Source organism: Rhinatrema bivittatum, chromosome 3 (assembly GCF_901001135.1).
Source record: "Rhinatrema bivittatum chromosome 3, aRhiBiv1.1, whole genome shotgun sequence".
In the NCBI taxonomy this organism is placed as follows: domain Eukaryota; kingdom Metazoa; phylum Chordata; class Amphibia; order Gymnophiona; family Rhinatrematidae; genus Rhinatrema; species Rhinatrema bivittatum.
In genome coordinates this window covers 249,374,573-249,388,470 of record NC_042617.1, presented here as the reverse complement: position 1 = coordinate 249,388,470, position 13,898 = coordinate 249,374,573, and the positions used below count along the sequence as shown (strand labels likewise).

The 13,898-nt window shown below is 44.8% G+C and overlaps 1 protein-coding gene across 1 annotated transcript in view; it reads left to right on the top strand.

Moving 5' to 3' along the window:
• The first annotated feature begins 5,856 nt into the window (after positions 1–5,856).
• Positions 5,857–13,898, top strand: part of LOC115088734 (sulfotransferase 6B1-like) — a 40,226-nt gene continuing 32,184 nt past the window's right edge. Inside the window, exons 1-3 of the mRNA XM_029596972.1 lie at positions 5,857–5,962; positions 8,880–8,969; positions 13,725–13,851. Of these exons, the coding sequence (XP_029452832.1) occupies positions 5,885–5,962; positions 8,880–8,969; positions 13,725–13,851 (295 nt within the window). The 5' untranslated portion in view covers positions 5,857–5,884. The remainder of the gene's footprint in view (positions 5,963–8,879; positions 8,970–13,724; positions 13,852–13,898) is intronic.

The window sequence follows — 13,898 nt, the reverse complement described above, 5'->3', positions numbered from 1 at the left end:
TTCTGACAGACGTCAATAGTTTGTCGCACATTACTGGCGTGCTCTTTGTCATAAATTTGGCATTAACATCAGCCTAACCACAGCGTACCATCCACAGGCCAACGGACAAGCTGAGTGAATAAATCGCTCTTTGAAATCTTTCCTTCGTGCCTATATAAATGACCGTCAGGACAACTGGTCTGAACTCCTTCCTTGGGCGGAGTTTTCCCACAACTCCCATATTGCCGCTGCCACAGGTACGACGCCTTTCTCCATCGTTTATGGCAAGCAACCTCGACCACCTCTACCCATACTTTTATCAGTACCTTCTCCTGCTGCGCAAGCTACTGCAGATGCCTTCAAGGCACTCTGGAATCAGATGCCGCATCCCAGGCCAAGAAGTCTGTGGATATTCATCGAAGCTCTGCTCCTGAGTTCTTCCTTGGCCAGAAAGTCTGGTTGAGTACATGGTACATTCAGCTAAAGATACCTTCCCAAAGGTTTGCTCCGAGATACATCAGGCCATTTCCTATCATCCATTGTGTTGGACCTGTTACGTACCAGCTTCGGCTGCCACCAACTTTAGGAATCCACAATACATTCCATGTGTCACTTCTGAAGCCAGTAATCCTATCCTGGCCTTTGCGCAAGGTTCTCAAACCATCCCAGCTGGTTGTGGAGTCCGACACTACTTACAAGGTCCATGAAGTCTTAGATGTTTGCCGTAGGGGCCGCCTGTGGGAATACCTCCTTTCCTGGGAGGGTTATGGCCCAGAAGAAAATTTGTGGGAACCAGCTTGTAACATCCTGGATAAAAACCTCCTCCTACAGGTTCACCTTGCCCATCCGGGCAAACCCACACCTCCAAGGGAGGTGTGTGTAAGGAGGGGTACTGTTGCATGTGCCGGATGTGGCAGGTCCACAGCCAGGCCCTATTACCCTCTGTTGCCTAATCCAGCATCTGGCTTCATGTCCCTCATGGTGGTAGGCCGCCAGCTCCGTCGTCGGGCCAACCCCGGTGCTCCTGATGCTACAACGAGCTCCTGTGTTCCATGGCGGGCCTCTTTGCATGGCCCGCGGAGAGACGTCACCATCCAGTGCCGCGCCCCTCCCTAGGCGCGCACGCATCACTGTCTCTTTTAAAGGGCCCGCAGCAGGAACTGGCCGCGGGCTCCGGTATTAAAGGCCAGGCTCAGCTCCTGTTAGTCACCTTTGCAACAGGTCTCCACACTGGTCGTATACTTCGTTGCCTCCTGGTGATTCCTTCATGTTCCTTGTTCCTTCGATTTCCTGTTCCTGGTTTCGTCTTCTCCATTCCTGTGTTTCCTGATCCAGCTTACCCTATGGATTGATCTCCTGGACTCAACCACAACGATTGGCTAGACTCTAGTAAGCAGACACTGAGGAAAGAAAGCTTTATTATACTGCTGTTGAAGAGTTGAATCTTGCCCAAGGACCGGATAGTACTGTAGTCCAGCGATAACAGAGTAAGCGCAGAAAGTCTCTGTAGTTGATGGTCTCACCCAGATGTAGCAAAGGTGCGGCAGTGTTCTGCAGCGCGAGATAAGCCGAGCACCTGAAGGGTGGAATGATGAGAGCTGGAGCGTAGTGATACTCACGGAGTAGCAGTGCCGATAACTTCCTTTGGTAGTTGAATAAAGAGAGAGACCCGAGGTCCATGATGCAGGATATCCAGAGTAAAGTAGGCCCTCGGGGAGTGAGTACATAGGAGCGTTGAGGGTTCCTGAAAGAAAGCAGACAGGACCCCCGAGGAGTGAGTGTCCTTAAGGTTAGGCAGAATTACCCTGGAGGGCGAATAGCAGCAAGAGGCCCCCAAGGAGCGGATACCCAGATACTCCAGGATATCTTGCTCCTACAGTAGCTCTGGGAATCCAAGCAAGCTCCTACAATAACTCTGGGAATCCAAGCGAGCAGCTTAGAAGCCGTTAGAGTAGCAAAACTGAAATCCTTGCTAACTCGTTCAATTGGAGCCGAGGTTTAAATATCCGGAGGTACTGACAACATGCGGTGGGGCTGCCCCCGAGGTTCCAGCCATGATATATTCAAAAACGTAGGCAGCATGCGCGCATGCCCTAGGCGGCCTCAGGAAGAAGCATGGCGGACGGGGACGCCCATGCTGGCTTGGAGACGCCAAGGGTTTCGGCAACCAGCAGCGGAGGCAGCTATTCTTCCAATGGAGGAGGAAAAGGGTAAAAGAGAGGTAAGGCAGAGCGGTCGCAGCCGTCTGTGGCCGACGGATGCAACAGCCTGACCACGCTACTGATCTTCTCCTGGACCCAACCTCTGCTTTGCCCGATCACGTTACTGATCTTCTTCTAGACCTGACCTCTGCTTTGCCCAACCATGCTATGGATCATCTCCTAGTTCAGACCTCTGCTTTGTCTGACCACGCTACTGATTATCTCCTAGTCCAGACCTCTGCTTTGCCTGACCACGCTATGGATCATCTCCTAGTCCAGACCTCTGCTTTGAACCACCACTCTACTGATCATCTCCTAGTCCAGACCTCTGCTTTGCCCAACTATGCTACGGATTATCTCCTAGTCCAGACCTCTGCTTTGCCCGACCACACTATGGATTATCTCCTAGACCAGACCTTTGCTTCATCCTACTTTGCTTCTGCTTCTCTCATGAATTTGACCTCAGCCTTGCCTTGCCACTGCTCTTTGATTGCCGCCTGCCCTGACTCCATCTTGTTCTACGACGCCTCTACTGTCTACGTGCTGGACTTGGCCTTTCAGGCTTTGGCCTATTCTTGCTCGGGTGCCCCCTGTCAGACTTTGGTTCCTATTGGCGCCCGGGTCTCCGGGACTCCACCTCGTCCAGTACAGACTCTTTAGCTCTGCTGTTGCTGCCTCTGGGCTGACCTCTCCATCTTCACCTCGATGACAACATACGGAGACCCACCTAACTCCATAGGCTCAATCCACGAGGAACGAGGGCTGATATTGGCAAAGCTTCAGCTGGTCACTGTCAGTCCGCCCACTCCGCCTGCCTATGGTGGGGATCCGTAGGATCCTTTCTACAGGTAGTGTCAACCCTACCACGGCCCAAGGGTCCACCTCCTGTGCAACAATTTACAAGTATCTACCATGAACATCAATTAACTTTACAGGAGGATTTATTATAGTTGAATGGAAATAATAGTTTATATAATCAAAGTTTTATGTCAAGTGAAATATTTGAAGTTTTACAGAGAGGATGGTGGATGCTTGGAATGCTCTTCCAAAAGAAGTGGCGAGGACGAGAACAGTAAAGGAATTTATAGGGCATGGGATAAACATTGTGGATCTCTAGACTTTGGTATTGAAGAAAAGGGGTAACCTTTGATAACTTCAGGTGTAACATTTGTTCATGGAAGAAATCTGCACAGTATAGCAGCTACCACCCTTGTCAGACTGCATAGGGGTAATCTGCATGACATGGCAGTTACTATCATTAACAGACCGCATGGGGGTAACTGGCATGGCACGGCAGTTATATAGAATGCATGGACGTAACTGGCATTACATGAATGTTACTATCAACAGAATGCATGGGGATAACTGGCATGACATGGCAGTTACTATCATTAACAGAATGCATGGGGGTAACCTGCATTATGTGACAGTTACTACCATAAGCCACTTGCTGGGCAGATTGGCATGACACAGCATTTATTATCATTAACAGAACACATGGGGATAACTGGCATGACGCGGCAGTTACCTAGCATGCATGGGGGTAACTGGTATAACATGAAAGTTACTATCATTAACAGAATGCATAGGGGTAACTGGCATGATGCAGCAGTTACTATCATTATTTATTTATTTATTTATTTATTTATTTATTTAACACTTTTCTATACCGACCTTCATGAAAAAATTTCATATCAGATCGGTTTACATGTAACAAAGGGTATAACTTAAACAAGAACAATTCACTAGAAGCGGAAGTTACATATAACAAGGGTAGTTAACTTGGAGGCTAGGCTAGTCAGAGGTATAGGACAGTGTAACTGAAGAGAACTAGAAAAGGCAATGAAACAAAAGAAACGGCGGCTTAATTATAATGTCTAAACATAGCGGGGCGTTAGCCAGTAAAGCAGAGTCCTGTCCGGTTGACAATTAATGGCTTAGAAAGTTAGGGGAAGGCCTGGAGGAAGAGCCAGGTCTTAAGTTTTTTGCGGAAAGTTCGAAGGCAAGGTTCTAGTCTGAGGTCAGTGGGCATATTGTTCCAGATAGTTGGACCTGCCGTAGAGAATGCTCGTTCTTTGGTGTATGATAGTCGCGTGGCTTTTGTTGGGGGAACTTGCAGGGTACCTTTGTACGCTTCTCTTATAGGTCTTGAGGATGAATATAATTTGAGAGGAATCTGGAGGTCTAGTTGTTGCTGATTGTATATGGTTTTATGAATTGTGGTGAGGGCCTTGTGCATTATTCTATATTTTATTGGCAGCCAGTGAAGGTTCCGTAGTATGGGAGTGATGTGCGAACCTCTGTTGGTGTTGGTTAGGATTCTGGCTGCCGAATTCTGGAGCATCTGTAATGGTTTGATGGAGGAGAAAGGGAGTCCGAGAAGGAGAGCGTTGCAGTAATCTGTTTTGGAAAAGAGCGTGGTTTGGAGGACGGTCCTAAAGTCCTGGAAATGGAGGAGAGGTTTGAGCCTTTTCATAACTTGGAGTCTATAGAAACAATCCTTGGCGGTGTTGTTGATGGATTTCTTTAGTTTCAGGTGGTTATCGAGGATGACTCCTAGGTCCCTTACTTGTGAAATTTGGGTGTTGGATGATGTCTGATGGGTTAGGGCTGAGTGGTCGGGGGAAATGAGAAGTAGTTCTGTCTTAGATGCATTGAGGACTAGGTTAAGACCGGAGAGTAGGCAGTTAATAGCTTGAAAGCAGCTTTCCCAGTATGAGAGCGTTTTAGAGAGTGATTCTGTTATGGGGATCAGAATCTGTACGTCATCTGCATAGAGGTAGTGGATTAATTTTAGTTTTGTAAGCAGCTGGCAGAGGGGGAGGAGATAGATATTGAAGAGGGTGGGGGACAGGGAGGATCCTTGCGGTACGCCTAAAGTTGATTTGACGTCTGAAGATTCTTTATTATTAATGTTTACCTTAAAACTCCTGTTGCTGAGGAAGGAGGAGAACCATTTGTGTGCGGATCCTGATAATCCGATTTCTGAAAGCCGATTTAGTAGGATGGTGTGGTTCACGGTGTCAAAGGCTGCGGAGATATCTAGAAGGATCAGGATGAATGACAGACCTTTGTCAAGGCCCATGATGATGTGGTCCGAGAGTGAGATAAGGAGGGATTCTGTACTTAATGATTTACGAAAACTATATTGGGATGGATAGAGGATATTGTGTTCTTCCAGATAATCTGAGAGTTGCGTATTTACCAGTTTCTCCGTGATTTTGGCCAGAAAAGGAAGGTTAGATATGGGGCGGAAATTGGCGGGATCTCTCGTGTCCAGGTTAGGTTTCTTTAGTAGGAGTTTGAGGGAGGCTGTTTTTAGTCTGTCGGGGTATATTCCTTGGGAGAGTGAGCAGTTTATGATATTGGTCAAAGGTCTGGAGATAGTCGTCGGGATGAGAAGCAGAAGTTTAGTTGGAATGTGATCTGATGGGTGGGGGGAATGCATGGGGGCTAACCTGCATGATGTGGTAGTTACTACCATAAGCCACTTGCTGGGCAGATTGGCATGACATGGCAGTTACTATCATTAACAGAATGCATGGGGGGTAACCTGTATGATGCGGCAGTTACTACCATAAGCCACTTGCTGGGCAGTCTGAATAGACCATTTGGTCTTTATCTGCCATCATTACTATGTTACTATGTTATTCTGCTACTTTTGTGTTTTAGGAACCAACTGGGCTCTCCAGATTTTACAAGAGATGGTATATACACTTGCAAATAAGTCACCACCACCAGACATTCCCATGATTGAATTTGGAACTCCAGATAAACTTGAGGTTGGTATAGAATAACTAAAAAGACCTGCTGCAGCTTTAGATTATCATATGTGAAAATTGTTAAAATAAATTTGGTAAGCTCATCTTGAAGAACAGATATGATATTGCTGCCATGGATGCCAGATCTGTTACTGCTGCTTAACATTAATGGCAAAGGGATCCCCAAAGAGCAGCTGAAGGAGGAAGAGCTGTTAAATCTCATCCTGCCACCATCAAAGAACAGCTCAATGACAGTGGAGGTGCTGCCATGGAGAGAGAGAGAGAGAAAGAAAGAGAATATAACATGAGTTCCTGTGGCTGCTGTTCCTCCTTCTCCTTTTCTGCCAGGTGTGGAACAAGCCCTAAATTCTGGTTCTATGCCACTAATAATATGTCCTTTTTTACTTTAATACAGTTATGTGCTGATATGGAGGGATACGGCATGGTTTGTATCTATCTCTTTAAGTAACAGTGTGTTCTGAAGGCCTCTGGGAGTGTGCCCCGAGATATATAAAACTAAGCCCTTGGGAGAGAGTGGTCCCCATTCTGCCAGGGTTCTTTGAGAGTTTCTGGTAATTCCACAGTAAGCCCTAGTGGGCTTACTGGTTTACCCGACCAACAGGCTTCTTGTCACCATAGGTGCTGGCGTGCCAATATTGGCCTCCTTGTTGTACGTAGGGTGAATTATGGATCACAGCTACTTTATGAGAGATCCTTTGGATTTTCTGTGAAATGCAACTGAGAAGATTTGTGTGAAGGGATGTGAGTACTAATGATATTGTAGATGAGACTGTCTAAGACAACAGGGATATTGAGAATGAGATTAAGATCTGAAGGCTAAAGGAAGAGGAAGTATAAAGTGTATTTATTTTGTGTTGCTGCTTAGCTCTGTTGTGCACCTTTTTTGGTGATTTTTATTATTGTGAATAGACTGCGGGTAACACAAGAAGAGTAAAGTTTAACAGTCTGAAACATAACCATTGCGTGAGTAGCTACCAAGAACAAGGTTTGTGGGTCTGAGGCGTGAGTTTTCCTGCATGGGGTGTAATCAGATGGTCACAGAGGGGAAGATAGGATGTTTGATATTTTTCCTCTTCAGCATGAGGAAATTTTACCCCTTACCACTGGGCCAGGTCCTGTCTACTAGACCAAAGAGTCATTTTTTAAACTCACAGATTGGTGCCAGGGACACAAAAACCCAGCATCAGATCACTTTTATTTTATGTGCCCCATCAGGAGATTACACATGCATTTCCAGTGTAATGAGGAAGCATGGACTGCTGGGGGAATGAAAAGCAGTTGCAGAGACCTGGAGGGTGTTAGGGATGTGCATTCATTTCATCCGTTTCATCCGTTTCCTATACAAGCATGCAATATGAAACGTATGAAACATATGAAACGAATGCACATCTAATTGACATGTAATGGGAAACGTATGAAACGAATTAAATGAATGAAACAAATGCACATCCCTAGAGGGTGTTCTTCCTTTTACGCTATTGCAGGACTGTAGCCTGGTGTGGGGACAGAGATGGGCCAGGTCAGGATCCCCTAAGGGCCCAGCTCTAGGCTTGATGATAAAAGAGAGGAGGGAACAGCTGTTGTATCACAGACCTTCCCCATTCTTGATAGATTAGTCACAACAAAATCCAAGAGAGACAACACTTTCAAATAATAGAAGGTTTTGGGGGCATTCCATGAAGTTAGCAAGTAGCACATTTAAGACTAATCGGAGAAAATTATTTTTCACTCAATGCACAATAAAGCTCGGGAATTTGTTGCCAGAAGATGTGGTTAGTGCAGTTAGTGTAGCTGGGCTCAAAAAAGATTTGGATAAGTTCTTGGAGGAGAAGTCCATTAACGGCTATTAATCAAGTTTATTTAGGGAATAGCCACTGCTATTGCATCAGTAGCATGGGGTCTTCTTGGTGTTTGGATAATTGCCAGGTTCTTGGGGCCTGGTTTGGCTTCTGTTGGAAACAGGATGCTGGGCTTGATGGACCCTTGGTCTGACCCAGCATGGCAATTTCTTATGTTCTTATAAGAAAGGAGAAAAGAGTCCAGAAAGGAGGGAGTGAGAAGGTGGCTAAGGAGTGAAAAGAAAAAAATGAGCACAGAAGAAAGACAGAATTTGAAAATAGGAAAGGAGGACAGAGACATCGCTGAAGCAATATTAAAAAAAAAAAAAAAAAAAGCTAGGGCAGACAGTGAAGAAAAGTAAAAACGCAGAGCTCTGAATCCTGCTCCATCCCATATGGAAATTGTCTTACTACTTTTGCGTGGTAGAACTGGGGGTCGTGGAAAGCTTGAAAGAGTCTGAGCAGGGGGTGTAGAGGACCTCCAAAATATTCTTGGGAGTGTGTCTCAGTCAAGGACTAATGCCAGCAATCCCGAATCAACCAAACGGAGTAAAACTTGGTTATCTTTCCTTAGCTACGAGTTTTCTCCCTTACTATTAGAAGGGGTTCATTAGAGCGCCTCAACAAATCTGGGGACAGGAGTGTGGAAACAGAATACCATTTTGGCCCATAAGGAACAGCAAGTACTTAATGTACTGAATCCTCTGCATGTTCAAATGGTTTGTATTACATCAGAACACCATATAGACTCATAAGTAAAGTGATTTGAAAACATTCAGTCGTTAATAATAGAAATTATGTCCCCCTGAAGAATTGCGAGGTCATAAAAAAATCCTATTCCACACCTCTTGGGATATACAGTTATTCCAGTGGTAACAAGTGAATGTTAGAAGATGCCATGTAACTATTCTGTATATTCTCAGACATAGACTAAAGACTATTGATCTGATTCTGAATCACTAGACTGAAAAGGTCAACCGAATCCTTTTCTGGCACATGGCACATCTCGCTACTGCATGCAAGAGACAAGCACTCATCCAGCAAGTGTGTTTAATTGTCAAATCTATTTTGTTTTCAAGCGCTTGAAACAGCAACCTTCCCCAAGGCTGTTAGTCACTCATCTGCATTACGATAACATCCCTAAGTCAGTCTTTAAGAACAAAGTAAAGGTGAGTACCTCCCTTGATTGTTTCCAGATCCCTCCCAGATATTGAACTTTCTTGCCACATCCACTGGATAAAATCTGAAATGTTATCCTAATTCAAATTCATGATTTGACTGCAAGTTCCAGATATCTTTCAATGTTAAGAACATCACCTCTTTAATTTGTCCTTGTAATAATCTACCTGGTCCTGTTGTAATCATTTTGAATGGGTTTTTTTCAGGATATTAACTTCCCAAAATTGCAGTTTTTCAGCTGTTGCTTTGAGCCATTTTTATGCTTTCCAATATAGCAATGTTGGAAAGAATTATGTAAAAGAGATTAATAATTGTCCTCTATCTGCCTGTCTATAGGCACCAAATTTAGTAAATGGAAAGAAAATGTGAATATCTCCGATGAGTTAAAACATCAGATCAGTATTTTCAGAGAACCAAGCTTCCAAAAAAAAAAAAAAATCCCATTTGCTTTCTAATGGAAACAGAATACTGACCATCCATCCATTCTAAGTGGTCCCCATCACTTCACCACCACCTCACACAGACCCTCCCAGCAGCCAAGGCAGAGAGAAACTGAGACAGGGAAAACAGCTGAAGGATAGCAAAGGATTGAAATATGCCTTTAAAGTGTAAACACACACACATACCCCATACAGATAACCACACACTGTCTCACACACAAAGACCCACACATACACTCTCTACATCCCCCACACATTGTACACCCCCCTCACACACCCACATCACACATACCCCACGCACATAATCATTCACCAACTCACACATAAAGACCCACACATAAACTTCCACACTCTCTACATCCCCCCAACACACATACATGCTCCCAGAACACACACACTCACCCCCCACAGTGACAAGGAAAAATAAATTATACAGCTTTTTAATTCAGTCTCCACGGTCTCTTGTAAACACATATACACCTCCCTACACACCCACATGCCTCAACTGCACACTTGTACACCCTTACCCGCATAAAACCCCACACTCCATAATCCCCTTATGTGCATAATCCTGCCACACATTACTTCCTACACACAAACATCCATCCCTCAACACACACCCTGACACCTCCACATATATCCATACTTACTAGACCCCCATGAATCCAAACCTCCACAAATATCCAATGTACATACAACTCACACACTCTCCCTTACTATATGTGCCAGCTGCAAACACATAGCCATGCCTCCAAAACACATCTGCAACGCCAATATAAATATAACACTTCCACAAATTCCTCCCACCCATATAACGCCTACCTACTCAACACACCCATCCATCCATCTACCCAAATACTCCCCAACACACCCACATTATACACAGCCCTATACCCTCCATATACACCCTCCCACATCCCCAAACACGCACCACCGTCACACCCACTCATTCATGTATATATACAGTTATAACCTACCCACAAACATCCCTACACCTCAGATCCCATCTATACCCCCTTCATATGCCTTCATCCTCCATTCCCCTGAAACATCCCCTACCACAAACACTGACACAGACACCGCCACACCCCAATCAGATTCGGACCCCCTTCTACATATCTCTATTAAGAAGCATTCCCAAAACCATGGCTCTGCATGCTTTCCCTCCTTGCTTGCTCATAACTTCAAAGGCATCTTGTCATTAATTTTGATGTGGTTTCTACTACATATGATATGGAAAAGAAAGAAAATAATTTGTAATTTCAACAGAAACTAAAGCATTCCTTTTTTCTCTTAATTTTCTATTTGCCAAAATTGGAAATCCTTGTCAATTACTCCCTCTCCTATTGCATTATAATCTCCCATTAATGGCCATGGTCCCCTGGAGTGCAGGTATAGAAGAATAAATGGCACAGGGAAGTAGATGATAAAGTATTAGAGGTTATGAAATTCCTTGTTTCCTGACTGCCTGAAGCATGTCAGGCAATGTTTCGGCCTTGACAATAGAGCAGCTCAGCTAACCCGGGATTACCATTTATATCCTCTTCCAAAGAGATCCCAACAGGTACCGAACTCATTTGCTGCTTCAGACCCAGGAACTGTTACTGCAGAGTGTCTGTGAGGCAGAACATGTCAGTAACTGATTCCTGCTGTGTCTGATTGTCAGTAATGCAGGAATCTGACAGAAGTGGCAGGCCAATTCTTTTAGAAAGATTCAGAAATCACTGTAGAGCGCCCAGCAGGAAAACCAGTTCCTCGGATGAGCTTTGGTTAGCAATTTTTGTTGCTGGTTCGCCTTGGGAGTAGAAAGAAGTGGGGTTCTGTTAATGGTGGTGGAAAAGAGCGCAGACGAACTTGGGGGTGTGGAAGAGTGGGATATCCTGCCTTTTAGTGGTAAAGGGTATGGAAATGCCCAGGGGCTATGGAGGATTACTCTCCACCTTTACTGCTGAATCGGAGACTTGCTTACACAAAGGCAAACATGCTCACCTGTAGCATCAGCAGCACAGGGGTGGCAGATCCTCCTCCTCCTCCTCCTCTTCTTGCCCTCCCCATAATTAATTATGTAAGGTTTCTCCCAGAGCTGGAAGAAGCTGGACGTCTGAGCCCCACTCCCTCATCCCTGCCGCACTGATTGGCTGCATCCTTTCCAGGAGGGAGAAAAACTGGAATAACGCTGTTGACTGAGGAACTGGGATGGAATCAGTGACCAGTGCCAGTCAGAGGTGAACCTCTGAATTCAGAACAAATCCCAAAAGTCAAGAATATCGTTGCCTGATTAGCACCATCTGCTTACCTGCCAACCCACAACTGAAAGTTCTTAAGAGGGAAATCTATTTGGTGAGAGACAAGGGAGATGTCCTAATCCTCCAATGAAATGCTTTGGAGCGGGGGATCTTTTAGATGGCAGATACTGGAAACGGATAATATTTTTTGGCTAAAGATGGATGGCAAATCTCTGCCTCAGTTGCAGCCAAGGGAGAGACATGCCTTAGAAGTGGAGGTAGAGAAAGCCATGAAGGAATAGGACGGAGGAGAGGACACAAACAGGCCTGGAAATATGAAGAATGTGGAAGATGTGACATGTACAGGAATTGCTGAATACTATTAGGTACAATGTGTAGAGACACAAATATACATACTACCTTACCCCGCCACAGAAAGTACATGCGGACATGTAGCAAAGCACTTGGCAATTACATGTTATAACTGCCTGCCATGAAAGCACATACAATGTAGAGATTGGGAGCCCAATATTCAGTAAACCAGATAACTTGTCCTGGATATTCAGCCGGATAAATATCCCACTGAATATACTTGCCTAAGGTTAATCCAGCTACAAGTAGACACATAACTAAAAGCTTATCCAGCTATGTTTGAATATAGCTGGTTAGGTTTTTAAGGGGTCTATATTCAGCCACTGCAGTGCCAGAGTTAGCCGGTTAGGTTCACCGGCTAACCCCGAATATCTTTTGAATATGTACCCTACGTTATCTGGCCTTGTGTGGTTGGATAGCTTGCTACTTAACCGGATATCTTCAAAAGATATCCGGGTAAGTAGCACCTTGAAATAAAAAAAAATAAGAAGGCAGTTAAAAGGCTTATGGCCCGATCTCATTGCTTCCCCTCACCAAATTTCATTGATGGCCCGATTGGGCCATGCACCACCCCCAGCCCACATCCCCTCCTAAATGTAAGGAATGCTTCAGGGTCCACAGATTGGGCCTCCTGCCCACCCCCATTCGCCTATTCTCCGCTTTAAAAAAATCACTCTGAGCCCTGCCTCCACCCATCCATTCAGTATATTAGTAGACCGGGTAACTTGCGCTTCCATCACAGTTTCTGTGCCTCACTCCTGGCAGGGCTTTTCTAAGTGACAGGGGCTGGAAAGTCTCTGGGCAGTGTGGGGGAGGGGTTGCCAGCCCAGTACTAATATGCAGAACAGGTGAATGGAGGCAGGGTTGGAAAAGAGGTTTTTTAAAACAGAGAACGGGCAAATGGGGGTGGGGAGGGGGGCCCGATCTGCAGACCCCCAGAGCATTTTTTACATTTACAAGAGGAAGGGGGGGGGGGGGGGCAGGATGCATCGCTGACATTTGGTTGCAGGAGGGATGAGATCAGGCCACAAGCCTCTTTACTTCTTATTTTAAATTTCAAAGCACTACTTACCCGGATATCTTTTGAACATATCCAGATACGCAGCAAGTTATCCAGCCACATAAGGCCAGATAACCTTAGGCCTGCACTGAAGCAATCTAATGTTATCCTGCTTAGTCTGATGGAGTTCAAAATCGACTAAGTTGGCCGGATAACTAAACCCCTCCCAGGAACATTCCGGAATACCTCATTTTATCCGGCTTAATTATAGCTGGATAATGACTTATCTGGCTTAATTTGGCCGGATAAGTAACTGAATATTGCAAAACTTGCCATTTAGACGGATTACTTGTGAGTTATCCATCTAAAATGGCCTTTGGGTAATTATTTTGATTGCAGTGGCTGCTATTCCAGAGGGCAAAACAAAGCTGAATTTACAATTTTTTAATTACAAATTATGCCAGAAAAAAAGCAAAGTCCCTTTTTTATTTTTGTTATGACATAATTTTCATTTTAAAAACTGTGACTGAGGCTGATAATACTTATGGTCCCCTGTGAAGGAAGAAAAAAAGCATCATATTTAACATGGATTTCCAACATTGTAATTCAGCAGCCCAGCCATGGCAACAACACCCAATGTTATTTTATTTCTGAAGAGATCTGTACCCCACCAGTCCTGGTAACCTGTGTGTCATTGCCTTTTAACAGAAACTGGTGATCTTTCGGAATCCAAAAGATACAGCGGTGTCTCTCTTCCATTTCTATAACAATAGTCCAATGTTTCCCACCTACAGCTCCTGGGACGAGTTCTTCCAGCACTTCATAAATGGAAAAGGTATCAGTAGAGTTATTACAGTTTATAATATCCAAATACTATCTTCT